The following is a 27,717-nucleotide window of genomic DNA, read 5'->3' as shown; positions in this document are numbered from 1 at the left end:
AAAGAATCACTTGGGGAGTTGTTCTTGACTGGCCCCCTTTGGAGTGATCAATTCCGTGGCCCAGTACGCCCGAAACGTCTCCCTCACGGTGCAGGTTCGGGGCAACTGTGGTGATCGGAGGAACCACCTGCAGCACGTGAACAGAAATCCAGAAGGTCACCACTCATGCATGGCCTGGACCACGAAGGGCCACAACGTAAACTTCTTGGGTGGGATGTGAGATCACGGTGGCTGTCGGCCTCATGTATGGTCCTTTATTTCTTTTGGATCCGGATTACCTGCCCAGGCACGGCGATTCAGATTATTCTTGAAGGAAGCTTTTTTTATTCTCTTCCGCTTTAATTCGTGTCATATATGGAGCGAAATGTGCCTCGAGCAACAGCTTCCTCGCAGAAAAGTAGTGGAAACTGGTCAAAAAATGACTGTTCAAGCTTGAATGGTGCGTTGATATCGCTCAGGGTCAGGACGAATCTGGCCTCCAAGGACTTTGACATTCTGGCGCGATGGGAACTCGCGGTGGACGGACCTTTCGATGTACGAATGACGTTGAGATGGTCAATATACTCCCGTAGACGGTACAAGGTCGTGGTGTGAGGGCGGCTCGCTTGAGGTGTTGGAACGAGCGGCAGCATCAGTGCGGTGAGGTCAGCCGAGGGCATGTCAATGTCAAGAGGCTCATCGGGAACCTCGAGACAGTAGCTTTGCATGGCCGTGAGGATGACATCGGTGAGGTCGATTTCATTTCCATGCATAATCAGCTTGTCTCGAATTTCTGCAAAAGGTATCCAGTCCAGCGCGGGCCAGTGGAATCTGCTCATTTGTAACTGAGTCGGTCGATAGCCGGGTTGTATCTTCCAGTAGTTTTCCACTGTCGGCGCGATTTGATACTGCGTGATGGGAGCCAGCTTCTCTAGGCCAATGGTCTCCCAAAACCACGTTTCAGCCCATTTCCATTTCTCCGTGACCAGTGAGACGAGCATCTTTTGGGTCAGCGCATCCAGACTGGGAACGCGGAGTCAGCACAAGCTCCCCTGGCAGTTGAGAGACAGACTTGCCTCTGTTGCTGGTCTTTAGGTTTTGTAGACTGTTCGATCATGCGTTGGCGAACCACGCCGCCCATCTCGATGAGATCCAAACAGAAACAAGATGGTCGAGGAAGAATCGGCAGCGATACTCGGTTGACCTCAATGGCAGTGCCTGAAGCAATAGTGCCGGCGACTTCTTGAGAAGTAACGGTAGGCGTAGAGATGAGCTGCGCATCGTTAGAGCCCTTATGCTGGGTCGTTCCTCGGAGTGCGTGGATAGCAAGGTCTCGGGATTCTGCCAAAGCCTGCATTGCGTCCTGAAATTTCCTTTCTATCAAGGCTATAGCATGGGCAGATTTCCTCTCTTCAGCAATGTCATAAAGAGGGGACGCCATTGAGTTGGTGAGGCCCAATGGAACATGAGAATACAGCAGCACTGTCAAACTAGAGTTGGCGGATTAGTGAGTCCCTCCAGGCTTGATGAATGATGAGCTTCGCCCGCCTCCCGCGTGTCTTAGAACAATCCAGGCTTCCAGGGCCAGGCTGCCCAGGGCATCAGCCTCACCAGCTATCACTGCTCGCCCTACCACTCCCCGCGGGGCTCCCCGAGATCATCCCGGCTCACGCTGGCACAGATACGAGCAAGCAAAGTGCGGGGAGACGGTCGCCCGAGGCTCATTCTGGCGAGCTTGGAAGTGAACTAACTCCTCTCTCAACCTCCCTGTCACACAGAGATGATCGACCAAGACAGCTCAGGGCGTTGCTTGTTCCATACCTCATTTCAGCAGAACCCCAATCAGAACAACAACGACCCATACCAGTACCAAAGCCATGTCCTTTGCCGATAACTCCACCATAAATCCCCAGCCAAAGAGGACCTGGAGCCGTCGTCGAAACACCCCTGGGACTGCCCCTGTGATCTGTACAATTTGCGGAAAGTCCTTCGCTCGCAAAGATGTCTTGACAAGGCACGTCAGATTAAAGCACCAGGATCCCCAAGCGCACAGAACGTCGTACCCGCGCAAGAGAACGAGTTGTCTGCGATGCGCGTTGTGAGTATTCCCCTTGCTTGGAAAACAGCCTCTCTTCAACGAAGACGGCTTGCTATATGTTTCTAAAAGCGGCGACAAACTGATCCTTGGACTCCAGGTACAAGGTCAAATGCGTGGGCACACCGACCTGTGCGCGATGCGACAAGCATGGCGTCTTCTGCCAGTTTGATTTCTCTGCAAAACGACCTCGACGCGCTTTAGCTTCATCGGACCAGTCGCTGGCTGATGAAGTCCAAGAGGATGCAAATACCTCGACAACACAAACACAATCAGCGGAATGGACAGCACTCCCGTCATATCCACCGGACGTGCCCCATGATCAAGAGCCAGCTCAACGCGAAGGCACTTGTTCCGAGAATTTCCGGAGAGATGAGGATCGACTTCAGGCGACGCCGTTCCAGCTAGACCTCTCTCCTGAACACGCATCGCTCCAACTCTGTGAAGCTGCAGATTCTTCGTCTCATAGAAACCATGACATCGGACTTGACAAACTGGACATGACGATGCCGGTTTGGGAGAACGATGGAACCTGGAATGACCATTCCACAATGATGAATGAGACGCTCACAGCGCCTTCGCCCTGCAGTGGTTTCACCATGTTTTGGGACAATCTCTGTGCAGAAGGTTTGCTGCAGGACACAGTAGCGTTGGGCCGAGGAGGAGCAACCCGGGGAAGGCATGGTGAGATTCCAGCGCTACAATACCTCGAGGCTGCAAATCAGGAGGGCATTTTTGAATCCGACCCTGGTAACGGCTTGAACAGCCCTTCCATGGCCGTGCCGGCACCTCCTCTGCTCCAAGGCCGAATGATTTCGACGACAAGCACAAGGCAGGACGATGAACCGATTTCAGCCGGGACCGACTCTGCCGTCTCCCAAGGGGTCTCTGAAGATTCTGACAGCAACAGCAGTTGTAGTCTACCCTGGAGAACTCAATCAACCACAATAGCCGACATGTATGACCGATTAAAGCCACCCTCCGGGCTGACCTTGTTTCGAGACATACCAAGAATATCCCATTCGGAAGCCGCATGTTACTGGACTCTCTACTTTACACACTTCCATCCGGTATGAAAAGCTGAGCAATTCAACCCCTCCCTTGCAAACGTTCCCGAGCTGAAAACCTTTGGAAGAGATTTCCCATTCTACACTGTGGCACGCTCAGTGTCGTTACTTGCACGCCTCTCTTATTAGGCGCCATTACGGCCATTGGTGCCGGCTTTAGCTCTCAAGCCACCGCTCGGGAGTACTCCGTCACCACGGTCGGAACGCTGTGCGCATTGTTGTCTCGGGTGAGCTTTCTCTCTCTCCTCTTGCATTGTTTCTCTCGTCGAACTTTGGGATACCCTGCTAACGGCTCATCCTCAAGACGAATTCCCACCTCCCTGAGAGCATTCAGCAGGAAGGTTTTGTGCGACTGGTTATCCGATGCTTGGTGTACTTCCATATCATCGAGTCAGACATGCACGCACTCTTAGATTTTGCGATCGCGGCGCAGGCGTCCCTTGTTCGAGATGCGCGCAAATCCATGCTCTTCACTCTGGACGATGAAGCTGACCCCGGGCACATGAGCTGTCGGCCGAGTAGAAGCCCAAGCAGGGAACAAGACGGACAAAGTCCAAAGGATCTAGAGAAATGGTATACCTGGGTCTACCATGAGCAGAGAAAGAGACTGGTCTGCGCGGTCATCGTACGTTCTACGCCTCATGCGTCCCTCTCTTCGGTTCACAGCTCAACTAACCATTTTTTAATCCTCCCTCCCCAGGTTGTCCATTGCCGCTCCTGCTTGATGACCGGTGTACAGCCTGTCATCACGGACGAGGAATTTGACATTTACCAGCCGTGTACGGAGAAGCTGTGGGAGGCATTAGATCCGCAGTCATGGCGCGCCTCATTTCCTTGGACACAGAAACCTCCCAGGAATCCTCCTCTCCGGGGGGCGCTAATTCAGTCTCTCGATGACGAACAAAGGTTCAAAAACATACCTTTTCTCGGGAGACTGATTGCAGATTACCTGTTGAGGTTGATTGATGTTGGTTTGATCCCGCCTCGTCTTTTGAGCGACTGCTCCGCCCGGGTGCTGTCAAACAGACGATTGCTGCTTGTGCAACAGGCGCTCAAGGAAGATGCTGTTGCTATGGGATAAAAGTATCAGAACCGTCAAGCTGGGATAGATGAGCTAGGTACGGACTGACTCTAAATCGCGGGAGGCGGATCACCTCCAGATGTAATGATTTTGCCTGACGGCTGTGACTGTCTCTCTCGAACGATGAACACTTTACCACTGAGAGCATAATACTATAGAGCTCGATAGGGAAGGTCCCCGGCTCCATTCCCCATTTTGAGAATATCCGAATAACGGACGGGCTTGACGAATGCCGAGGGAGGGCATCCAGGGAGAACACCGGGCTTGGAGTACATCACCTGCGATCTGCCTCCAAATTGATTATCAGAAGAGATGACTAGGTTCATCAATAAATGGCCACAGATTGCGGCTGCGAAGTTTCCGTGATATTCTCAACACTACGATAGTGTCTCGCCCTAGAGAGTCGGCTCTCTTCACGCTGTATATGAAGGCCGTCACTATCCTAGTCCTGATACATAGAAAAGGGGCACCGTATAAGCACTGGTTCTATTGTAGTAACGTCGTGCAGCATTCTCACCATTAATTCTAAGTTCCCTGGAATCAAGGAATAGACCATACATCGCCCCTAAACTTCACAAAATGAACGAGCTCATCACCCCTGTAACTCAACTGAAAAAGCCCTTGGAGATCGGGCCTCTCAAGCTGAGGAATCGAATTGGCATGTCCTCGATCTCGCGAAATCGGTATGTCATGTATTCCTCGGACCTACCATAGGCTGTGCGAGAACAAGTCGACTAGTCCGCGGACATCTGCAGATCCTCTGAGACCTACCCTAATGAATTGGATGCTGAATATTATTATCAGCGTGCACTTGGCGGGGCAGGCTTTATTGTCGCCGGTGGTGCTTTGATCGAGCCTCAGGGCACGCCGATGCGAGAGACACCAAGAATCGACACGCACGAACACGCTATGGCTTGGAAGAAGGTTGTCGACAAATTCCATTCTGTTCCCGGTTCCGTCTTCTTCTGTCAGCTCTGGCACTGTATGTCGCCCGTTACACAAAAGCTTTTGGCCTAGATCAGTGGTTGGTTGACTGACTACTTCAGCGGGACGCATGTCGTACAGGAATGTCAAGGTTCAACGCGAATATGGGAAGCCGACGATAGCCCCCAGCCCTATAAAAGCGCGTATGGGTCTATCGCCAGACAATGATGGAGTCTACGAGCTCGAGCCAGGAATGGAAAATGGCTATTCCACCCCAACAGCAATCACCGACCCCAAAGATATTGTGGAATTGTATCGACGGGCCGCTGCGAACGCCAAAGCAGCCGGTTTTGACGGAGTGGAACTGCATGGCGCCAATGGCTACCTCATCAACCAGGTCAGCTTCCGCATTCTCTATTTGCCATAGTTTACCTCTTGTACTGACGTCTGAAAATCAACAGTTTCTAGACGATGGCGCGAATCAGCGAACGGATGAGTACGGCGGGTCGGTCGAAAATGTAAGGATCTGATACAACCTAGCGCCAAAGCGCATCAAACTGACGAGTTCAAGCGAGCGAGATTTTGCCTGGAAGTTATCGACGCCCTGATAGACGTTTGGGGTCCTTATCGAGTAGGATTCAAGGTGACTCCAGCTCTGGGGCGTGGTGATCTCGGCATGTTCCCTGTTGAAAGGCAAATCGAACAGTATTCCTACTTGATCAAGGAGCTTGATAAGCGTCCACTCGCTTACATTAACTTAGTCCGATACCTAGGTACCGCTCGGTGCCCTATATGTTGACCAAGTCTGGTTTCTGCTAACTTCTGTGTAGACTGGATGGACTGGGAAATCGACGGCCGACTTCGAGGACCACTACACCCTGTCTGGGCCACCTACCGCCACCTGATCAAGAATGCTAAGGTCTTTCTCAACGGTGCCATCTCTATCGTCGAAGCCGAAGAGCTCCTCAAGGACAACACTGGAGACGTCATCGTCTTTGGGCGGCCTTGGCTGATCAATCCTGACTTTGCGAATGCTGTTATTGCCGGGCGTGAGAGCGACCTTTCTTTCAAATACAATTACGATGTAAGTTCTTTCTGCCCCTCTCTACACCCTCCGTTCGATGGCCGATACTGACAAAATGGGCCAGTACTTCGCACAGTATCCAAACGGAGATCCAAAAAAGGGCTACATCGATTACCCATTCATCACCATGGATTACAAGGCGCCACAACTAGCCGCAGATTGAGTCGGATTTATAGGCAATTGTATTCTTGGAGACTTTCAAGTTTCGCTGCTCATGGATCGTGGACATTTCCCAAGGGCAGTATGTGACAGTCAATCGGTTCGATGGCATATTGGCCAATGAATGGCCATTGTTCTGTCTCTGTCACATTAGGATGAGGATTGATCCACTTGGACTAATTTTAGAGATCGAAATCCGGCGAGTCAGGGTTCAGGTACCCAGTCGGCCATTAATTAGCATATAGCAGATGCTCGATTCCACGTAGGAACCCTGTCTAAAGTGCAGACATCTATCCGTTATAAACTCTCTACCGCATTCTGCCTCCCCATTTACATTGTTGCTCTGCCATTTTGATCGGTTGCTCTCACCTTGACCCCCCTTTTGTGTGCACTCAAGTAGAGGACTTGCCGAGTGTGTCGAAATTGCAATATCGCTCCGATGGTCTAGTCTGTGCCAGGGAACAATGCGGAGTACTGCTTCATGTTCTCTCGACGCCGCTCGCTCCAAATTACCCAGTCAGAACATCCCAGGCGATCGAGCTCAATAAACAGTCTCAGATGACCTTTTTCCACGACATGCGACCCTGAGGATCCGACGACACAGTGACCGGATCCGCTGAATGTGGGATGCGAGCTCTTAGTCTCCATCTTCAGCACTAGCAAGGCCACCGAAGGGCAGAGTTGACGGTCGCTTTAACCAACCATGATTGTGCGAGACCATCGTGTCTGAGAACAGATCTTAGAAGTGAGTCTGGCTGAGCTTCTTTCTCGCTACAGTTGCGGGAAATTCAAATCCCGGATCGATCAGGAGACTTCAATGAGCCCACAAACCTCAAACAGCTAGAGTGAGCGAGCAGTGCTGTTGTGCCACGGCATTTTAGCATTCCTCGAGACGGTGGCCGTAAATGATTCTTGCTCCGATCGTTGTGTAAACGAGCCGCCCTTGAGCTTCAGATGCTGGAGCTGTGGTTTAATGAGGAAAGAGCTCTGGAGTTTGGGGAAATTATACTGCTTGTCAACGATAAGAAATTCTGAACTTGTAGGACACGAACAGTCAGCCCAGTGGTAAAGCAGGATGTTCTCTCTGGGTAGTCAGACTGCTCTTGTCACTGGAGGAAGCCAAGGGATCGGCTGCGCCCTTACAGTTGGCCTTGCGGAAGCTGGCGCCAACGTGGTGGTCTTCGATATCAATCCCCCATCAACAAACTTCCAAAGCCTATCCGCTACGTACGGAGTGGCAACGGCATACCAGCAACTGGATGTTTCTAATGTCCCTGCGCTAAAAGAAAGCTTCAGGATCATCAACACATTCTGTGAAGAGAATGACGGCCTCGACATCTGCGTCGCTTGCGCGGGAGTCAACCAAGTGGTTGACTTCCTCGAGACTGACGAGTCAATCTTTGACAGAATCATGAGGATCAACGTCAAGGGAGCCTAATATACATGCCAACAAGCCGCGCAAGCGATGATCAACGGCGGCAAAAAGCAAGGCAGCATTATCGTCGTCGCCAATGCCGCAGCTCAGATTGCTGCACGGGCTCATAATTATAGTGCTTATGCCGCATAGTCCTCTAAGAGAACTTCTGCGGTCACTTTCCTGGACAACAGAAGACTAGTTTTCTCCGTGATGCCCCGCCACCTGTCGTCAAGACTTGCGAGTCCGCCCTCCGCGTTCTATTTGGCTGTCCTCACACTGTCGGCGTAGAAATACTCTCAGTCATTACTTCTTTCTCTCTGTGTACTTCCTGGACATGGTCCGTGGAAGCCTTCTCGTCGTGCAGGTTGACTTTAATCTCGTGGTGCTCATGGTCGATCTGGATATCCGCTGCGTGGATGGCAACTTCATCACCCAGCGAAAAGACGTCCGCCATCTCTTCCATTGGAATTCCCTTGCCTCGGGGAGGACGAAATAAATCCAAACAATCCCAACGATTGTGATGGCAATAAACACCTGGGAAGCAAGTCAGCCTTGTCAGCGGCGCTACATAAGTTGCGGGCACCCCTTACCAGGAAGAATTTCCATCCGATATTCGCAAAGGCGGTAGGGGCTGCTTGGAGAAAGACCAGATTGGTCAGGACGGAAGAGCAGAAAGAAATCGTTGCACCCTTGGCCCGTAGATGGTTGGGAAACAGCTCGGCGGAAATAACGAAGCAGCAGATGTCCACGCTCAGGCAGTATGATCCCTGGAAGAGCCACAAGGCTGCGACACCAACCCCCAAAGCGGCCTTATTGGTGCCCGCATCGGCGTACACGGCGACAATGATCGTTTCCAGGGTCAGAGAAAGCGCGCAGCCGCTCAGTCCGATCATCATCAGTTTTCGTCTGCCAATCTTGTCGACGAGAAGGCTGCCAACAACGCTGCAGACCGTTGCAGTCGTGATATAGCCACACTGGAAGCTCAGTTGATCATAGACGGCATAGCCGAGGCGTGTGTACAGGATCCCGCCCTGGCATATTAGTAAGGTAACAGGACAGCAGGTTGGGACAACTTACATAGTTGTTGACGACCAGATTGCCAGATGACTGTCCAAGGAAGGACATGATAATGACAATAACCCCCCGTTTCCGGACTGCCGCTTTAGTGATGAAGCTGATCCACGATGCGTCAAGTCGCTGATCCAGTTCCATCTGTTTCTGCATCTGGAGAAATTCTGCTCGAGCAAAATCCTCGCCCCCGCCAATTGCGTGTTGTTTCAATGTCACGGCAAGGGCGGCGGCATCTTTCCCTTTTGCCAACAGATACCTGGGTGTTTCTGGGAGGAACATGCCGCCAACAACCTGGATCATGGGACAGAGGACACCTAGGGCCAGCGGTACACGCCACTGAACGATGGCACCGGTGTGATAGAAGGCAGTGCCGAAGTAAGTGGATACCGCAAAGCCAAAGGCGCACCATATACCACACAAGCCGGTCAAGAACCCACGCAGGTGTGAAGGGGCAAGCTCAGAGGTGTAGACAGCGGCTATATCAGAAAAGGATTAGAGAGGTGTTGAGTACGTAGATTCTCAAGGGCGTAAACTTACGCAGGACAACCATGGAATAGCCGACGAAGCCAGTAAAGAACCGGAAAGCGATGAACATTCCGATGTTCTGCGAGGCTGCCAAAATACCCTGGGCAATAACGCCTATCACTGACAGGATCAAAAAGGCCATTTTGCGTCCATACGCATCCATGAGTAGCCCTGCGGCCAGCGTGCCAATCAGTCCACCAGCCTGTTCGTGGGGTCAGCTCTTCGGGTTCTGTAGCCACGAGCGTCCATGACTTTACCTGATAGACGCCCGTGGTAGCTCCGACCAGACCAGTCGAGCTCGGAGTCGGGTTTCCATCCCCGTCAACCAAGCCCATGTATAAGAGAAAATTGGGTTTGGTGAGGGTCGACGCGATGATACCGGTGAAGTATCCGTATGTGAAGAGTCCAAAGGCAATGAACAGACATGTCACAAAGTTTTTCCAATGGATGGGTCTGTTTGGTTCGATTCAAAGTCTCGACGTGCTCCATTTTGTCCGTGCAGGGAAATATATGGCGTTCTCTCTACTCGCCTGAACAATCTTCAGCCATGATAGATGGGGAGGGCCCGCTCTTATATCGAAATCGATTGCCCATCCTTTTGGCCTTGTCGGCCAACGGTCCTTGACGGATGGGCCAGAACAAGCAAGAGAACAAGCGAGATATCAACCCCGGATCATGGGGCCCCGGGGGACAGCACGCGTTTCTCCCCGCCAGCAATGCTGACATTGTGGGCGAGCCTTGTGTCCTCCACCCTCTTCTAGAACCACTCTCTTTCCCTCTCTTGTTGTAAGCGGGAGTGCAAGATCCGCAGGGCGTAGAGCAGCGGCCTTCATCTGCCCCGTTCGAAGTTCAACGCACGGCCCAGGATCGTCAACTTATTCCCTTTTTGGCCAAGTGGGCTACTCCGTGATTGCTATCGCTGTTCAATTAGTAAGGAGGTGAGCGAGGGCTAGCTTTCCCAAGCAGCTGCAAGTCTGGACAGACTCGCTGGCTTTGTGAGACGAAGTCTGGTGCGCCCGCAACGAACCTACGCCAAACGTTGGTACTCCTCCCCTAGTGCGGCTTCCATGATCGAGTAGGAACTAGTTGGATTCGTCCGGACGGAGAGCGCAAATTTCCGTGGAGTTCAAAACCGGAAGCGAAGAACAAATGCAAATGACTCTAGGCCCAGCTCCAGGCCCCGCCCTTTTTCTAAATCATATGCTGTCCTATCGGTGACGATGCTGGTAGTCGGAGACTTCTCGAGTGCAATTAGCCATCGGAGAGCCGAATGCCGCATGAGCATTTCACTGCATTCGAAGCAACACGTCGGGATAACTCAATGCCGGAACTCCCACGCACGCCTTGACATGGGCCGGCTAAAGCCCAACGTGCCAGGCTCGCTGTCACAACCCGATCAGAGGAAGAGACGGCGAAGGGGTCAGAAAGGGGAGGCGTCCTGAGGAGGCGTAGAGAACCCCGTTGTAGGAATGGCCTATGAGTGGATAGGCAGAGATAAAAGTAGGTTCACAGTCGAGTAGCTGCCTCTTAACCGCTTGGGTTGTAAAAGACTTGAAGTATGAGAGGGGGTAAGGACTTTCAAACGAGGAGGTTGGGTAGAGCTCTATCTGCGCTGGTTGGTCGCTTGGCACTTCTGCGAGAGGATCCCTGATAATTGGCGTTTACTGCAATGGAACGTTCGAATAGTAGTCTTGAGGTGACATTGCAGAAACTTCCTGCCCTGGAATAGGACAATAGGAATAATATGGCCACACCATCGCGAACAAATGACATTCTCACCTCTGTATTTCTACCCACAGATCAAGCATCGGATTCGCGTCTTACTCGACACATTGGAAAGATTCCCAATCGTTTGGATTCTTTCCCACGTACTTCGCAGTCCTGGGCCAAGCACACAGTTTTCTGGTCCGATTGGTTCCATCGGCAGGACCTGTACTTTTTATTTCGACAGGTGCAATACCCTTCTCGACCCAGGACACCAGCGTGCCCAAAGTGTCGACGGTACCTGGTACCTGCGGATAAGCAGATGCTGGGCCACAGTGCCCATACCCAGGAATCATGAACAGTCGATAGAAGTCTGAAGCATTGCCGGCTGCGATGCCATTCGATGACAGAAACGCGGAAGTCTGCTCAAAATGTTCGATTGGCCATGTCGCTGCATTGTATGCATCCGCCCAACCTTGGGTGACGAGCAGCTTGCCCCTGTTCTTATACGCCCGGAGGTCGGGGGAAATAGAATCAATGAGAGGCGAAACCCTGGAATCGACAGTCTCAAGCTCAGCAGGGGTGAAACTGAACGAGATGTATTCGTACGACAAATTCTTGAAGACTGCATTCTGGAGTATCGGAATAGTGAAGTTGAGAGCCAGCTCCGCTTCTTGAAGGAGCCACGAGCTTTCTGACCCGAAGTCGAACCCTGGATACACTTTTCTACCGGTGCCAGCTTCGCTCGGACCGGCTCGGATTGCTTGATAAGTGGCCACTTCGGCGGACGTGACGCACTGGATCCCTTTACTATTGTTACGTGCTTGTCCCGCTGCACATGCAATCTCTGAGATATTGAAACGACAGTTGAGTGGATCTCCGATCACGCCATCCTCGAGGCCGTCGAGGCTATCGCACTTCTTCAGGGTCGAATTTGTGATGAAATTGAGAGTGGCCTGGTCCAGAAAGGCCTTTTGTGCATGGAGATAGTTCCACAGGAAGCTGAGAGTCAAGTGGCTATACCAATTACCCGGAGATCCAGCAAATATTCCGTCGAAAAGCTCTGGGTGATATTGGGCGAGGGCGAAGCCTTGTGCGCCACCGGTCGAACAGCCTGCATAGTAGGAATGTGAGGGACTCCTTCCGTAAAAGATTTTCGTCAGTGATCGTGTCGGCGGTGTCATTGACGCAACGGAATTGTGGATCCATTCAGTCGTTTCATCAGGGTCCTGCAAGAAGGGGATGCTCTGACCAGGCATACTGATGCCGTTACCGTTAGCTGAGAATAAATGTCCAGAGTCGCCACCGGCGACTGCATAGCCGGCATTGACTTGCTGCAACATTGTACCATAGTCGATGATGCCTCCGAAACCCCCGGTCCCTTCGTCAATCAGCTTGTCGAGGTCAGGTTGTGCCTTGGAGGTAAGTCATACCAACAACCAGATACCGCCCATTCCACAGCGACGAAGGCGGCAACCAAAGCTCGATACCTTCAGACTTGTTTAATCCATACCTCACATTTCCCTGAACGCGACATAGTGGGACCTCGTTGGTGTAAGGCCCGAACAGCGCAAAGCTAAGGGTCTGCGGCGCGACTTCAGTCGCGTTTGTGATGGCCAAACTCGAGGAATCGCCTGCTTGTGAGGTTAGATCAGTGCAAGATACTTGCTGTGCAACACAGTATTGGGCGATATGGATAGAAAGGAGGGACAAAGTTTTGAAGGCCCGGAACATCCTGGAATGCGTATTCAGTGTCACTGTAACCAAACAAAAGGCGGCTTTGAAAGTCTCGGGTATCCTCAGGGCAGTCCTGCATAATTTATATGTAGAAGCTGCGTACACTGGCGGCCAGCTCAAGGAGGATCAATCCTAATAACGACATTAAGGTCCTTCGCAGAGGCGGAAGGCTTTGCTCAAACCGGTATGGACCGGCTTGCACCGGTTTGACCGGACCGTAGACAAATCTACCTCACCTTCTGAATTTACCAAGTTGCTATATCCGAGGTAAGACTCAGGAGGCCTGTAAGAGCCTTCAGTTACTAGTCAAAAGTTCCGAGAACCCCAGATTTGCTCAGATAAAGAGGTGGAGAAATTTGAAGGATTGGGGGCCATTAGGGGAAGGGGTATTTCAGCCTCGTGATATCGGTTCTGTTCATCCATATGCTGTCGTTCATTCTAAAATCCAAAGAACAAAAATATAGGAGGAGAACCACACCAATAGGAGCAAGGAGATTCTGCTCCAGCTTCAGGCTTCAGCGCTGCAGAATTCAACTGGGCCGATGGTTTCAACTTGCCATGACTAGCACCCATTGTTGATATTTTCACCTTCTCATTTGCACTCCACGTATAGAAACCTGCTCATGGCTGTATTCTCTTCCTGCAGCGGAGCTTTTTAAGATATGTTAAGCTGCCTCAATTCTTGGTCGGAAAATCAGACATTTGGTATCGGTCTTCGAGGATGTCCTCCTATCGGAGTGGGAGCGGGTCCTGGCACATCCTGACATCGCCACAGCCGAGTGAGAGACGTTCATAGTTTTGTCGATAAGCTTTCGCCAGCCTTAAGTGACCTCACATCTGCTGAATGGACGCTGGGAAGAGATCTATAAATTCACCTGTGACAGGTAACGAGTTCCCACATGAAACTTCGATCTTTCCAGACCTGATAATTGGAGTGTCCTAAGACAGAGTCTCAGGTAGCAACAGCATCGCAGATCTGCTACATATGAGTGACTTGGGATATAATTGAAATTCGTAGATACAAGAGATGTACTCCGTAAACTTGGAACGTTGGCTGCTACCCTGATCCTCGCCCCAGGTTCGTGGAAGGTTGCCCGAAGCGTCAAGGGAAAGTTAGCCGATGCAGTCTTCTGCCCGCTCCTTCATCTTCAAGATTCACGATCAGCGATGAAGAATAGTCTTAAGCGGCTTTCGCCTGCGTTTTACAGTGACGTTACTTTAATATCGCCTGATTGACCGCGCTGGCCTCGCTACTCAGTCATATCATCTCAATGTCAACACTACCTTAGGCTATCCCTCGTCCTCCCCCTTGATCTACTCGTTTCTGATTCCTCGAAAATACTACAACCATGGCTAGTTCGCCTCCATCTCCATTTCACACAAGCCTCCCAAATCCCAAGAAGCGGACCTCTATGAGTTCACAGGCATCGGCACAAGGAGCATCCAAGAGACCGAAGCTACATCCTCTCAGACAAACCTCATTTCCTGCTCAAGATGCAAGTGGACGATATGGTTCCGCGGTCACGAGTGCGCGCTCCGAATCTGGTAGTGTCGCAAACAGTCTCTTATCAGGGGTGAGCGGCAAAGTCCCCGGCAGGGGGAGAGGAAGACCTCGGAAATCACAACAACTCAACGACGAAGATACTCGCTCCGTGCGCCAGGCTCCCGCCGATACGGCCAGTCAAGTCGAAAGTACCTCAAGAAATGCCGGCCGCGGAACAAAATCGGTGGTTAGCGCTCGTTCAGGTGCAGCTGAGCAGGAAGAGGACGACGAGGGTGACATTGATGGCATGTTTGAGACCATGGATGAACAGGAGAGACGGCAAGCTGAAGAAGAGGAAACAAGGCAGGAGCAGCGCCGTGAGCGGTTGGCAGATATGCTTGACCCAGACCAATATGCGCGATACAACCAGTGGCGGGCTCTCTCACTCAATGTCGCTACAGTCAGGCGGCTGGTGAATTCTGTTGTCTCGCAGTCGGTCACGTCTGCTCCTCTGCAGGCGGTAAGAATCTACGGTAAATGGTTTGTGGGCGAGATCGTGGAGAGAGCGCGTGAAGTGCAGATCGAATGGGCCAAAGCGTACGAAGAGACGAGGAAAGAGGAGAGCAAACGCCGACAGAAGGAGTTAGAGGCGCTAGAGGAGAAGCAAAAGCAAGGCAACTATACCGATCAACAAGCCCGCTTGTTGGCGAGGGACCTGGAGGGACTCAGGAGGGAAGTGAAAGAATATATCCCAAATCCGCACAAGGGAGGGCTCTTGCCAGATCATCTTCGAGAGGCATTGCGGAGATACAAAGCCGACGGAGAAGGTGGAGGTGTCGGATTCGAAGGTTCGAGCCATGGTCTACTTGGAGTGCAAGGCCCTATGGCTTGGAGGGTTGGCGATGGTGCTTCTGGTAGACGACTCCTGAGATGATGCGGGGTATTCTCAATTCTCGATGCCCTGGATCTTCAGAAGGATCAGCATATCTCCGCGATGCTACTCCAGCCAACGGTTGTTTCTCTGCGCCATACAAATTGCGACTGAATCTACCCGGAAACTGCAAGCGAAAGGGAACTTGGCCCAAGACAGGTTGAGTCCGAACACGATGGATTTCTATACGCCGTATCGACGCGCCGATTGACCGTCTCGGTCACTCAACGGTGAGGCTGGTGGGCCAGCGACCTCGTTAAAAAGCTCACTCTTGCGGAGTGGAGTGTTCGCCGGTGAGAACTGCAGGCCACTTATGTACGGAGTCCCGAAGGAGCAGCTGAATCCTAAGCGAACGAATGAGGCTGAACCTCCGATACGCGTCAACCAACCACCCGCATTTCTCGTTGACTGCAAAGAGAACTGTTCCCGGATAATCGCCCCCTGGCTAAGCCGTCAATCTCCTCGGTGTGTCGTCTGGCATCTTCTTTTCTCGCCCCAGCTGATCCAGAGTGTATGTACTTGTATGCTTCGATCCTGGATGTTTGTCACCTATGGACAATCACTTGAGGAAGACCCCACCTGGTGATTGATTGGGCTACTTTGGCCTTTAGGCTACCAGCAACCAAACGAATGTTGCGGTACAAATACAGGACGCCTGACCAGCGAAGCCAACGGGCCAATTTTTAGACGCAACTCGCTCTGCAACATTGATCAAGCTCCGTCGACGCCACATTGGCATCTAATAAAACATCATGTTTTCGTGCTCGTCATTGTCACTTTCTCCCTTCCTCTATTCTATTCTCGAGGGACTAACGCGCAGCGGTGCCTAGTGTGCTATCACTCTACCATGGCCGATGTCTTCCTTGCGCAGACCTGCAGCTGCCCAACGAAGCAGCTACTACGCAATCGAAGGCTCTGCCTTTCTCGATGACTACTCTCCCGAGATAGTCCGCACTGGGACCTTGGGTCAGAAGGTCGACCGCCTCTTCAAACGCCGAAAGACTAGCTGGCAGGACATTGAAAGAAGATCCGAGCGGAAATCGAGACCATGGAACCCTCTTCTCGACTACCTTTGGGACCACAGATATCCTCTTCGTGCGCTCTTGTCAATCACGGCAGCCCTGCTCGAGTTGTTGTTGCTATTATTCCTCTTTTGCACATACTACACCTTACCTGCCGATCCGCATACCGGCGCGAAGCCACCTCGGGTCGCTGATCTCTACTCTACTTTTCCTTTCATGAGCTGCGTTGGCTCGAAGAAACTCTCGGTCTATCAAAGTCTGACCTTTTGCGTGGTACTTCTCGGCATCACGTCGACCGCGATCAGCTTCTATTTCACCCGGGACGACCACCTAGGCTGGCAAACGCGTCGCGCAGGATGGCTCGCAAGTGTTGTGGGAGCTGGTCTCAGTATCTGGGTTGTCTTTGCCGCAGCGACGCCCAACAGGCATCTCCACCTTCTCGTTACCGCGGCTAAAGCGATCACCGTCTTCTCCATCAAATCCACCGGACTGCTGGTTGATCATTTGGAACGCCGAAAGTATCCCGCGCTTCGAGAGGTCGGTGTGATCAAGATTTTGCTGTGGTGGAGAGCTATAACGTTGGTGTTCGCATTTCGTAAGTCCATGATTGGTTTATAGCTCCGTGCGAAATCTGACAAATGGACAGCGCTTGCCCTAATGACCAACATAGCCATCTTCGGCTGCAACGGGTCCAAACCTGAAGATATCCAGACACCAGGAACCAGATGCTACCGTATCATGGCACTGGGGGCACCTGCAGAGTGGCTGTACGCACTCACCACCGTCTCCTGGAGCCTAGCAATCGCCTTCGACGTCTATACAACGCCCATCGTTAGCAAGGTGAAATCTCAACAAGATCAGGCAGAGATAGGACTGTTGACGTCGCCTTCGACCGGGCAATGGGGCACCCACCCTCACAGTCCGGAAAGTCCAGCATTTTTCATCTCACCGGACAAGGACGAGGACTTCGGTTTCAGTCAGTCGGGCAACAAAGGAAATCGCAGCAGACACTCTGAGAATCTCGATACAAATTCTACGCATCTCCATAGTGAGCATGATGTCGCAGTCAACGATGAGCCTGAAGAGGACCTCGGACCGGCCGTTCGAACAAGAGACTGGGCGTGAAAGCGAGAGATTGGACCTACCGACGCCAAGGCATCCGGGAAGCAAAGAGAACTGGAACGGACAGACTCGAGAATGACATGGATTATTACCGTCCATCGACATTCTCTGCCTGTGATCTTAGAAAAGTATCTTGACAGAATTCCTTTTACTTTTGTTTTTCTCTGTCTCTTGGGCCGGAACCTTGGTCCCTGGTCCATTTTCACCCTTATTAGGAGGCAGACCTACGAAGCCTCACTGCTTGAGTATCGTCAAGTGATCTGGATTCCTGGATGTATGGACTCTCTCCATTTGCGATGATTCTGCAGGATCTCTCTCCACCCTTGAGCACGCCTGACTCGATTCCATGGACTTGCTCGAGAGCGCAGTGCCTGAGCCTCACCAGCCAACACTAAGGCGTCCTGGACGTCCTATAAGGCTGGAAAAGGCTGAAAGTGGGCGCCGGTATCCGACCAACAGGAACGAGGTCGGGCTGCCGGAGACAGTTGCTTGGCCGTTGACTCTCCGTCCCTACTCAGGCAGTATCCATCTTCTAATACAACATTCACATAGGTGACGATGATCGGCGCGGGGAAGTGCTTCCGGCGACCCATGGACCATCATCTTTGGCCATCTTTGCCATATGACATACGGTGACATGCAGAACTCGCGACATGTAAACACTGACGTCATTTTCGATATTGGATCCCGCAATCCTTGCGTCCGAGTCGTGAGGAGACATTCAAATGGACCATTATGCCATACATATGAGCCCAGTATGTTTTCTAAGGTGAGACTAGACAAGAGGGAGAGCCTGACCCAGAATTCCCTTCACACGCGTGTATTACTTTTAAATCTCTTTTGCTAAAGTTTGACTAGGGGCATTCCTTGGGCCATTCTTGTATAGATTTTAATTGTTCGCAATTCAAATCCGCTGGCTCGAAACGGTTATATAAAAGTCTGGGCCACATTGAGAAAGCCAAACAGACCTCTTCCAACGTCTAATACTGTTTCGACCCTCTTCATAACATATTCTGTTTCTGACAATATGTCCGCTTACACTGAAAATCTGCAATTCTCCCGGGAAGATGTCGAGTTTGGTGAGTTCTTGACCCAGCCTAGCTGGTGGTTCCTCAAAGGCTCGCATTAAAAGAGCCTCATATCACTCGGTCAAGACAATACAGGTCACCCAGGCTGACGTTGACTCTTGGGATTGCCCGCAGAGATCCCCCAGGATCTCCCGGAGAAGCTGAGAGAAGAACTCCGAAGATTGGAACAGATTTTTACCGTCAATACGGCCATGCTGAAGAAGATCACGGATCGGTTTGGTGAGGAGCTCGACGAAGGTAAGCCCCTGTCTCATTTGAGGGCCGTGACTGTGAACACGAAGCTGTTTGGATAGGAAGAGGTCTGAGACCATCGACTATGGAAAGGTTGTCGAGTGGCTTGACTGGGGAAAAGGCAATGCTACTTCAAGCCTCAGTGAACGGTCGAGCTTCAATTTGGGCATTTCTATAGAACTGCTGCTGACTTGTATGTTCCATCAGGTCTCCGAAAACATGAGTCAAATGTCGTATGTCTTCCCTACACTGTCTCATTGATGCTCCAGTCTCCAAAGCAGAGCCCCCATTCTCTATACATGCTGACCTGCTGTAGCCGATGAATATAACATGGGTTACTTCCTTCCCAACAGGACGCGAAACAGGTACTTATCTCACCCTCGACCTGGGCGGAACCAATCTCCGCGTCTGTCTCATCACGCTCACCGGCACACCGGGAGGCTCCGACATCACCCAGGAGAAGTACCAACTACCCAAGGAGATCAAGACCGGCACGGCAGATGAACTGTTCGAACACATTGCCGACCGCCTCGGGGATTTCGTGAAAAACCACGTAAAATCCGAAAAAGTGATGGGAGACGAGGGGAAAGTGCCGCTCGGGTTCACCTTCAGCTACCCAGCTACTCAAGACAGGATTGACCACGGAGTCCTGCAGACGTGGACGAAGGGATGGGACGTTAAAGGGGTGGAAGGTAACGACGCGGCGGAGATGTTGAGGGGAGCTATAGCCAAAAGGGTATGTTCTCGCCTATAACACCATCATCTCCTATCTTTTTGCTTACTATGTTCGACGTGTCTTAAACGGCATTTGAGTGTCCGATGTGCTGATACTGCTGTGTTGCACGGCGCAGGACCTCCCGGTAAAGCTTGTCGCTCTGATAAACGACACGACCGGCGCGCTCATCGCTTCGGCATACAACGACACCGAGACAATCATTGGCGCAATTTTCGGAACGGGATGTAACGCGGCATACATGGAACGAGCGTCTCGTATACCAAAGCTGCACGGAAAGGGTCGATCCTCGAACGGGACTATGGCCGCGTCAGAGACCGAGAAAGGAGGGGCCGATGACTCGCTCATGGCTATCAACTGCGAATACGGCGCCTTTGACAACTCCCACTCGATCCTGCCCAGGACGCGATACGATGAGTTGATCGACGAGCAGTCTCCGCGGCCGGGAGAGCAGACGTTTGAGAAGATGTCAGCGGGACTCTACCTGGGCGAGATATTCCGCCAGATCCTCGTCGACCTGCACGCCCGAGGGGTGATTCTCCAAGATGCAAGACTCGACGACAAGCAGAAGGAACCCCTAGACACCCCTTACGCGATCGACACGGAGTTCCTGTCCAACCTCGAGAACGACTCCTCGCCCTCCCTGTCCTCCTCGACCCGTGCCTTTGAATCGACGCTCTCGAACCTGCGCCCCGCGCCGGCAGAATTGGTCTTCTTCCAGGCTTTGGCAAAGCTCATCGCCATCCGCGGCGCCAGGCTCTGTGCGTGCGGCGTCTCCGCGATCTGTCGAAGGATCGGGACGCGGAAGGGCCATGTCGCCGCGGACGGGAGCGTGGCGATCAAACACCCCCGGTTCAAGGAGCGGTGGGAAGACGCGGTCAGGGAGATTCTGGACATGAAGATGGGGGCCAAAGCGGCTGGGGGAGGGGAGGGAGGGTTGGAAGGAATCGAGTTGACGAGCGCAGAGGATGGGAGCGGCGTCGGGGCCGCCGTGATTACTGCGTTGACTATGGGGAGGACAGGTGGAAGATGAAGCAGTAGTCGTTGCTGATTGCCGCTAGCCACTACGAGGGATATGTTAACGCGTTTGAGCGACGCTGCAAGGTTGGATTGTTTCCACAGATATCCTGGGACACGACCTGCCGCCAATGCAAGACATTGGTATCACCGGGCTATAAGCTCTTCATACTTCTTCCTCGCCACAACACCTCCTGACCCACTGAGTAGTTTCGTCCACGCGGCTCAGGAACGGAAAATGTCCGCTGTTGATGCTGGTCACATGGATCTTCCTCGCCTCATCCTCTCGTGCGCTTCCGGCCTGGTGCGCCGCCGCAATGTCCCTGTCCGTCCCCTCGATCATGGTCCTTTGGAATGCCGCCGGGAGCCCTCTGTCCTCCTCACACACCAGGTAGAACAAGTCCAAGCCCGGATCAGACTTCGGCCCGGGTTTCCACGGCGCAAACGGCACCGGTGTCTTATGGACGGCCCAGACCTGCGGCGTGCAGAGAGAAGCGTACCGCTGGGCGGCCTGGGCATCGCTCTCGGCCAGGTCGTGGTAGAACAGAGCGATGGGACCGGGTTCGGAGACGGGAGCGCAGACTTTGACCTCCCTCGTCGGGTCGACTGGGGAGGTTATGGTTGAGATGGCCATCGTCGGCGGGACCTGGCCGCCGTTCCAGTCGAGCAGCGAGATCCCCGGAGGCGCGAGGAGGCCGGAGATGATTAGCAGCGCGGTGACGCCATTGCGGTGGCCTGCCCACGCACGCGAGGACTTGTCGAGGTCCTTGATCGCCGCACCTGCGGGGACCGTGCCGTACGAGTGCGAGACCAGCACCACGTCGACGGCCGGGCTGGAGGCGAGCTCCGAGACGATGGCCCCGCGGATCGCAGAGACGTCGTCGTCGATGCCTGACACGGGCGGCGCGTTCAATCGCTCGTAGTGCATGCTTGGTAGCCACGGCGAGACGGTCCTATAGCCGTGAGAACGGAGAGCTTCCTCCAGCGGCTGGAAATGCTCTGGCGAGTGCCAGGCGCCGTGGACCAGGATGATGGTGGGTTTTGGGGTGGTCATCGTGGCATGTGCTTGGTGGTAGATAAATCCCTTCTTTACACTCTGGAGTCAGCCTCGCGTTCGGATGAGGGCTCTTCGTTTGGATATTTGGACACGGATACGCCTCCATACCTAGTTTTGACCTTTTTAGGCTTTGGAAAAATACTCAGCCAGCCAGTAAGAAGTGGAGAATTGCTTTCAAGTCTACTGGATCGTCGCTCGCCAACTATATGACCACGAAGCTTCCTCCAACGCGGACAATGTACAGAGAGCCTGAAGAAGAGATATGTGACACACGTGAAGTACGTTTGAGCAAATTTCAAACTCATCCTCTCCAGCTCACCGTTCACTCCACATTGCCGGTCGTTGACGCTAGTTGGATCCAACAAAGGGGGCCTGAGGGCTGGAGGCCTGAGACGGCGGCGGCTGTCCTCTACGAGCACGTTCGCCTTTCGCAAATACAGCCTTCAGGCGCAGCTTCTAATCGGTGGACACGACAGTTAAGGCGCCTTCCCACAGCACTTGAGGAGAGTGTGAGATTGTAGAGTAAAGATTGCACCGCCATTCTCATCCTCGAAGTGTGCCCCCCCTGAGTGTGGCAGCCTCGGCAAATCCTCGTACTGATGACTTGTTGCCTACGCCGTCTCTACAGGATGCCAATGTATTCTACAGATCCAGGAATCGGCCACAGACTCTGATCTACTTTCCACCTACTCGTCTACGCATTCCTTTCCTGCAGAGACCATATGGCATGTCCACGACAACACTTTTGGACTCTTTCCGGTTTAGCAGACCCCCGGCCGCCGGCTTTCTGCTGCTCCTTGGACTTGAGGATTCCTGAACATCATAGACGGTATATGAAATTTGGCTAGACGGTCGTGGTAACCGTGTCTTGTAAACATTCAATTATTCACCTGTTATAATCATTGTCCTATCAAATTCTGACGACCAATGCCAATTTTTTAGCGCATCGCAGGATATGTTTAGATGACTTCATTGGATGTCACACTATCTCATGAAGAAGAATCAACGGGTCCTCCAAATCAGGCCTGAGACGTTCGGCATTAGGAATTGTCAGCGACGAGAAGAGGCAGATAATGCCACTGGCCAGAATTCTGACGCTCTTGTCTGTTTTTTGGATTGTACTCCCCTTCACAGTCGACCGCGGTGGGACAAGGAGCTCAGCAAACCAAGGCCTTGATCCGTCTTGCTTTTTCGATATTCCCGCGGCCATATCCCCGACTTCCCAGCAGCAAGTATTCCGTTGGGATCAATGACGTCTTTCAGCACTTGAGTGAATCTCAAATGAATGTGGTTGTTGAAGTCATATTGCGCAGCCACGACGTCCATGAAGTTGAGGTGAGTCCGGTATTCGGAATATCCCCTGGCTCTTGCCGAATTCAGGAGTTCTAGGAAGCAAGCGTGCGCGGCGGCCTTTTCTTGCTCACTGTCATTGTCGTAGTATAGCAAGTTTAAATGGTTGAGGTGATGAGGGTATAAATGAAATCCGGCGTAAAAATCGAACCCGTGCTTTGCGCTAATCTCCTTTCCCACGAGATAGAATTGGAAGACTGCATCACCATCCGGCGGCAGTACGGGGGAGAAGGTAATATGTCCGCCGTTTGTTCCGCGAAATTTGATCGACTGCAACCGAAGTAGATTTGGAAGGCCGATCTGAGTACCACCACTCTCACTGACTGATACTTCGTCTGCACGAAGCAGGCGGGATGAGTCGCGAGCTAGAAAAGTCTCGTTTGTGAGCTTGCAGCCCTTGACATCAGAGAAAGCCGCCTGAATGGCTGACCACCGCGCGTTCATCATCGTTTCACTGCCTGGTACTGGCGGTCAGTCTCACGCACTGAAAGATGCACACAGAAGGAATACCGTAGAAAGCAAAGCGCGCATTCCAGAAGCCCCAACCCCGTTGCTTCCTGATCGCGTCGATTATATCATCTGGTATCGCCCCGGTTCCGCGAAAGACTTGATCTCTCGGTCCAGATGCCGCCAGGGTGCGGATGACATTGCCAATTACCGGATGGTTTTGCAAAACATCACTTTGATACAGACGAGTCAATTTGTCGACCAGGACCACCAAGTCCTCCTCGAGATCAATAGATACATTGCAGCTCATAAAGCCTTCCTGCTGCGGATATAGCCAGATTCCCATCTTGGTGACGATGCCGAAATTGGATTGGAAAAACAAGGAGTCAAGCGAAGGGCCATAGCCTGGCTTGAAGCATTGCCACGTTGAACTGTCGGCGATGGCACCCATGGCGGTGCGCAGAACTTGTCCGGTCGGGAGCACGACTTCCATGCCACATTGCGCAAGACAATGCTCGCCCAAGGGTGTATAGCCCCATCCTCGGTCCAGGGTATTACCCACGATGCTGCCCCAACCGAGGGAAGGCACCGAAGGATAGACCTTCAGGCTCTTCTTCTTGCAGTGATCGTAAAGATCGAAGAATGTAACACCCGGTTCGACGAGCGCATAGCAGTGCTTGTCATTCACCTCAAGAATTCGGTTCATGCGGCCGAGATTAACAAGGATAGAACCTTGGACTCTGCATGCGGGACCTCCATACCCATTGTTCTTGCCACGAGAGAAGGGCCACAGAGGTAGGTGGTATTCGTTGGCGACCTTTACTATGAACTGGACGTCTGCGACTTCTCCAGGTAGCACTACAGCCGAGCAGCGGTTTTCGTCTCCTGGTTTTGTTCCGATGGGAAACGGATCTCGAAATGCTGATCACCCAAAAGCTGTTAGCGAAACTCATTCTGCTCATATGGCAACAATCGTTCACCTTCAAGATCTTTGGGGTTTGAAAGGACATTTTCATTACCAAGGACTCTGCGAAAAGTACAGAGTACATGGTCAAATACTTCCGACGAGATGTGCGGCGGGAGCACGACAGGAATCTCCATCAACTACTTTACAACGAAGGCCAACTTGGAAGGTTATAGACAGATGTATCATCTATCAGAACTATAGACTGGGGCATGTTTATGGAAGCTTCAGTACCTATAAGAAAAAGTACCTATAAGAAAACAAAGCTAGGGTCTTGTTCGACTACGAAGCAGCTGGTAGCGCGACAATCCTTGCAATCTTGTCATTGGCGAGTCGAACACGGGTCTTCCTTATCGCTTCTGAGCGCCCTCCGCACTTTACCGCCTACAGTCCGGCTTTTCGCGGGCAATCGTTCTCCGTTCGAAGGCGGCCTCCGCATTATCCCGCTCTTTGCACCTGTTCCGCTCTCCTTTACGAGATTGTCATGCAGCCGTTCTCGAGATTCGACATGTCTCTGCCTCCCATCGATAGAGTAGATTCTATGTCAATGCACAGCATAAGTGGCAGATATAAGAGGGCAACCGATTGGCACCCGAAGCGTCGGTCTGCCATGCGTATTTCAATGGTGTGCTGTCCTGACCAGCACAACTCAGTCCATCCAGTACGGTAACTGGCTCTTCCTTTGAAGATCCATGAAATCATTTCGGGCATAACGCCAGCAGTTTCACAAGATGCAAGGGAACAAGACAACCGCCATTGTGGGTGGAAATGATATTGACAGCAAGTGTAGCGACAATGCCGACCAAATACAGAAAATGGGGATAATTGACGTTGAGGATGGTGACAGCGAAGGGCTCATCGATTCAGTGCCTAACTCAAAGCTGGTGAGGTAAGGGGAACTGCTCCTACATCAGTTCACTATTCATTCAGAGACTTATTCGATCCAAATGCAGGAAAATCGACCTTAAATTGATGCCAATTGTAAGCAAACGCTCATCACACCATTCGCTCACAACTCCTACTAAGCTGCCCGTGTAGATGTGTATCACCTATGCTCTACAGTATTATGACAAGGTGCTTCTCGGACATGCAGCGATATATGGCCTCATAGCCGACCTGAACCTTCAGGGTCTCCGGTTGGGGTACACGAGCCAGATGAAGTGTCAAACTGCTGACTGAGGTAGATATTCGAACGCTTCTATGATATTTTATTGTGGATACATCGCTGGTGCCTTTCCAGTGAGTCTTGCTCCTCAGACTACATTGAATACGACTAAGCAGTTGAAGGTGTCATTGATCACCCAGAGATACCCAGCTAACAGAGCATGCGCGGCGCTGTGCATGATGTGGGCAACAGTTGCGCTCTCGACGGCTGGATGCACTACGTATGCCGGCCTGTTAGCAAACAGATTCTTCCTCGGTGTGGTAGAGAGTGGAATCTCACCGACTTTTATGTGGGTGCTCGTGCATTCCGGTGATTTACCAAACTACACCTTGCCCACTCTAACAGACGCTCCAGGATTATTACTTCCGAATGGTACAGCCCTGCCGAGCAGGTCCTTCGGTCTGGCTTCTGGTTTAGCTCCAGCGGCGGAGCAAATCTATTCGCCCCAGCAATCAGCTACGGAATCGGCCATATCAATTCAGGAAGCCTCGACTCCTGGCAATATATGTACCTGCTCGTTGGTACTATCACGTTTGTTTGGTCGCTTGTCATCTTTTTCTTCTTTCCGCACTCTCCCGTCAAGGAGAATGGGTTCACGCCCGAAGAGAAGGCCTTGATATTGACTCGGATAAAGACAAACAATGTTGGGTCCACGAACAGACAGTTCAAGTGGAGGCAGGTGCTGGAATGTTTGACTAGCGTCAATTTCTGGTGCATTTTCCTGATGGCCACGTCCAGCACTGTCACAAATGGTCCGATATCATCCTTTGGACCGATCATATTAAGTGGTATGGGCTTCACAAAGTCTCAAGCATTGCTACTGAACATACCGACTGGAGCCATGGCGGTTATCTGCGTCCTAGGCTCGGCAACGCTGGGTAGTAAGATCCCCAATGTTCGCCTGTACATCATTATGGGTGCTTCGATGTTGACTATTTTGGGAGGGTGTCTCGTGTCAGTATACATCTGCGCTAAGAAGCTCCGTTCTTGGATTATTGCAGCTAATGTGATGTTTGAAAACTAGATGGAGACTCCCTCTGTCCAACAACGGGGGACGGCTGACCGGCTTCTACTTTTTGAATTTCTTTTCATCAGCATATGTCCAAGTTATTGGGCTTGGGACTTCGAATGTATCTGGATATACGAAAAAGACCACACTTTCTGCGGGTGTATTTGTCGGATACTGTCTGGGAAATATCATTGGACCTCTAATGTTCAAGACGTAAGCTACACTCTGGCACTTACATGAGCGCATCCATACTCACAGACAGTAATAGCTCAGATGCGCCGCGGTATGATCCCGGTATGATGGGCACGGTGGCTTGCCTCTCGTGCAGCTTCTTCATCGCCATCGTTCTCAGATTCTACCTCTCATGGGAGAATCGACGTAGAGATAGAGCATTCGGAGAGCCGGGGTGTGAGAATGGTTTGTCGGATCTCACGGACCAGGAGAACAAGGACTTCCGGTACAAGCTTTGAGGCGGCTGATAATGGAAGGATGTTCTGGTTAGATACATTCGCAGTTCAGACCGTCAGAAAGTCGGTAGTTTGAGGTCTGGGCTCTCGAAAGTCACTTGACTCGTTGCGGAGGGATGGCAAATAGCATAGGAACATCTATATATTGTTATGCTGCGCCCGTTCCGCGGTGAAACATCCAGAACAGGTAGCATATCACCGCATCAAGCCGGTGGTCACTGCCTTGATTTGTTGCGTCGCTGATATTGATATCTGTATTATTCCCATAAAATCACGGGACTCGTGGTTTTCCCGGTCGTGAAAGGCTTCCTCATACTTGTTCCGCTCGGCGACGGGAATGGATTGCACCGGGGGGGGGGGGGGGGAGACATGATATGACTCTAAAACCCTCGACCCTAACTGACACTTACCTTGAGTGTCGGGTCATCATAGAAATTATTAAGGGACTCAGGGATAAGAGCAACTGATAACCGACAGGTAGAATTATCTGGATGATGTCCGCTTTGCCATTACGTACGTGTTCAAAAGGTCGTTTTAAAGACTTCCCGCGATCCGCTGGAAGCCGTGATGGTGCTAGCGGGTGTCACACGTACTACAAAGCCACACGGTCCCCAAAACTTCTTTCGATAGTTGAGACGTCGTTTCAGCCATCACTTTGTTGGCTTCCAACTTTCAGCCATTGAAAAAATAAGCAGCTTTCCGTCATCATTCTCAACACGGTTTAAGGGTGATTATCGACGTCCAAGCCCGGTTGCTACCCGACCACATTGGTCTAAGTCTCTACCACA

The 27,717-nt window shown here is 51.9% G+C and overlaps 10 protein-coding genes across 10 annotated transcripts; 6 read left to right on the top strand and 4 right to left on the bottom strand.

The window, feature by feature from the left end:
• Window positions 1-338: 338 nt before the first annotated feature.
• On the bottom strand, window positions 339-1,420 carry PV07_05359 (uncharacterized protein; the record flags this gene model as incomplete). The annotated part of the gene is made up of 2 exons (XM_016392244.1): window positions 339-1,002; window positions 1,086-1,420. 2 exons carry the CDS (start codon window positions 1,418-1,420, stop codon window positions 339-341), a joined length of 999 nt encoding a protein of 332 aa, XP_016249763.1.
• Window positions 1,421-1,856: 436 nt separating this feature from the next.
• Window positions 1,857-4,222, top strand: PV07_05358 (uncharacterized protein; the record flags this gene model as incomplete). The annotated part of the gene is made up of 5 exons (XM_016392243.1): window positions 1,857-2,077; window positions 2,175-3,144; window positions 3,210-3,368; window positions 3,446-3,766; window positions 3,842-4,222. The coding sequence occupies 5 exons, from the start codon at window positions 1,857-1,859 to the stop codon at window positions 4,220-4,222; spliced, it is 2,052 nt and encodes a 683-aa protein (XP_016249762.1).
• A 3,242-nt stretch (window positions 4,223-7,464) lies between these two features.
• PV07_05357 (uncharacterized protein) lies at window positions 7,465-7,827 on the top strand (the record flags this gene model as incomplete). The annotated part of the gene is made up of 1 exon (XM_016392242.1): window positions 7,465-7,827. The coding sequence occupies one exon, from the start codon at window positions 7,465-7,467 to the stop codon at window positions 7,825-7,827; it is 363 nt and encodes a 120-aa protein (XP_016249761.1).
• Window positions 7,828-8,109: 282 nt separating this feature from the next.
• On the bottom strand, window positions 8,110-12,840 carry PV07_05356 (uncharacterized protein; the record flags this gene model as incomplete). Its single annotated transcript, XM_016392241.1, has 7 exons — window positions 8,110-8,340; window positions 8,397-8,837; window positions 8,884-9,353; window positions 9,415-9,604; window positions 9,660-9,855; window positions 11,275-12,487; window positions 12,540-12,840. 7 exons carry the CDS (start codon window positions 12,838-12,840, stop codon window positions 8,110-8,112), a joined length of 3,042 nt encoding a protein of 1,013 aa, XP_016249760.1.
• A 1,352-nt stretch (window positions 12,841-14,192) lies between these two features.
• PV07_05355 (uncharacterized protein) lies at window positions 14,193-15,260 on the top strand (the record flags this gene model as incomplete). Its single annotated transcript, XM_016392240.1, has 1 exon — window positions 14,193-15,260. The coding sequence occupies one exon, from the start codon at window positions 14,193-14,195 to the stop codon at window positions 15,258-15,260; it is 1,068 nt and encodes a 355-aa protein (XP_016249759.1).
• An 851-nt stretch (window positions 15,261-16,111) lies between these two features.
• On the top strand, window positions 16,112-17,404 carry PV07_05354 (uncharacterized protein; the record flags this gene model as incomplete). Its single annotated transcript, XM_016392239.1, has 2 exons — window positions 16,112-16,874; window positions 16,926-17,404. 2 exons carry the CDS (start codon window positions 16,112-16,114, stop codon window positions 17,402-17,404), a joined length of 1,242 nt encoding a protein of 413 aa, XP_016249758.1.
• Window positions 17,405-18,428: 1,024 nt separating this feature from the next.
• Window positions 18,429-20,772, top strand: PV07_05353 (uncharacterized protein; the record flags this gene model as incomplete). Its single annotated transcript, XM_016392238.1, has 5 exons — window positions 18,429-18,480; window positions 18,604-18,726; window positions 18,928-18,953; window positions 19,037-19,456; window positions 19,572-20,772. 5 exons carry the CDS (start codon window positions 18,429-18,431, stop codon window positions 20,484-20,486), a joined length of 1,536 nt encoding a protein of 511 aa, XP_016249757.1. The 3' UTR covers window positions 20,487-20,772.
• On the bottom strand, window positions 20,484-21,792 carry PV07_05352 (uncharacterized protein). The gene is made up of 2 exons (XM_016392237.1): window positions 21,636-21,792; window positions 20,484-21,557 (listed from the first exon to the last, which is right to left on the bottom strand). Exon 2 carries the CDS (start codon window positions 21,522-21,524, stop codon window positions 20,637-20,639), a length of 888 nt encoding a protein of 295 aa, XP_016249756.1. The 5' UTR covers window positions 21,525-21,557; window positions 21,636-21,792; the 3' UTR covers window positions 20,484-20,636.
• Window positions 21,793-22,655: 863 nt separating this feature from the next.
• On the bottom strand, window positions 22,656-24,030 carry PV07_05351 (uncharacterized protein; the record flags this gene model as incomplete). Its single annotated transcript, XM_016392236.1, has 2 exons — window positions 22,656-23,335; window positions 23,388-24,030. 2 exons carry the CDS (start codon window positions 24,028-24,030, stop codon window positions 22,656-22,658), a joined length of 1,323 nt encoding a protein of 440 aa, XP_016249755.1.
• A 985-nt stretch (window positions 24,031-25,015) lies between these two features.
• PV07_05350 (uncharacterized protein) lies at window positions 25,016-26,932 on the top strand (the record flags this gene model as incomplete). The annotated part of the gene is made up of 8 exons (XM_016392235.1): window positions 25,016-25,177; window positions 25,242-25,269; window positions 25,327-25,424; window positions 25,473-25,527; window positions 25,576-25,742; window positions 25,808-26,407; window positions 26,478-26,675; window positions 26,731-26,932. Exons 1-8 carry the CDS (start codon window positions 25,020-25,022, stop codon window positions 26,930-26,932), a joined length of 1,506 nt encoding a protein of 501 aa, XP_016249754.1. The 5' UTR covers window positions 25,016-25,019.
• Window positions 26,933-27,717: the final 785 nt, after the last annotated feature.

Source organism: Cladophialophora immunda (genome assembly GCF_000835495.1).
Source record: "Cladophialophora immunda strain CBS 83496 unplaced genomic scaffold supercont1.3, whole genome shotgun sequence".
NCBI classification, from domain to species: domain Eukaryota; kingdom Fungi; phylum Ascomycota; class Eurotiomycetes; order Chaetothyriales; family Herpotrichiellaceae; genus Cladophialophora; species Cladophialophora immunda.
This window is presented reverse-complemented; position numbering and strand designations above follow the sequence as displayed.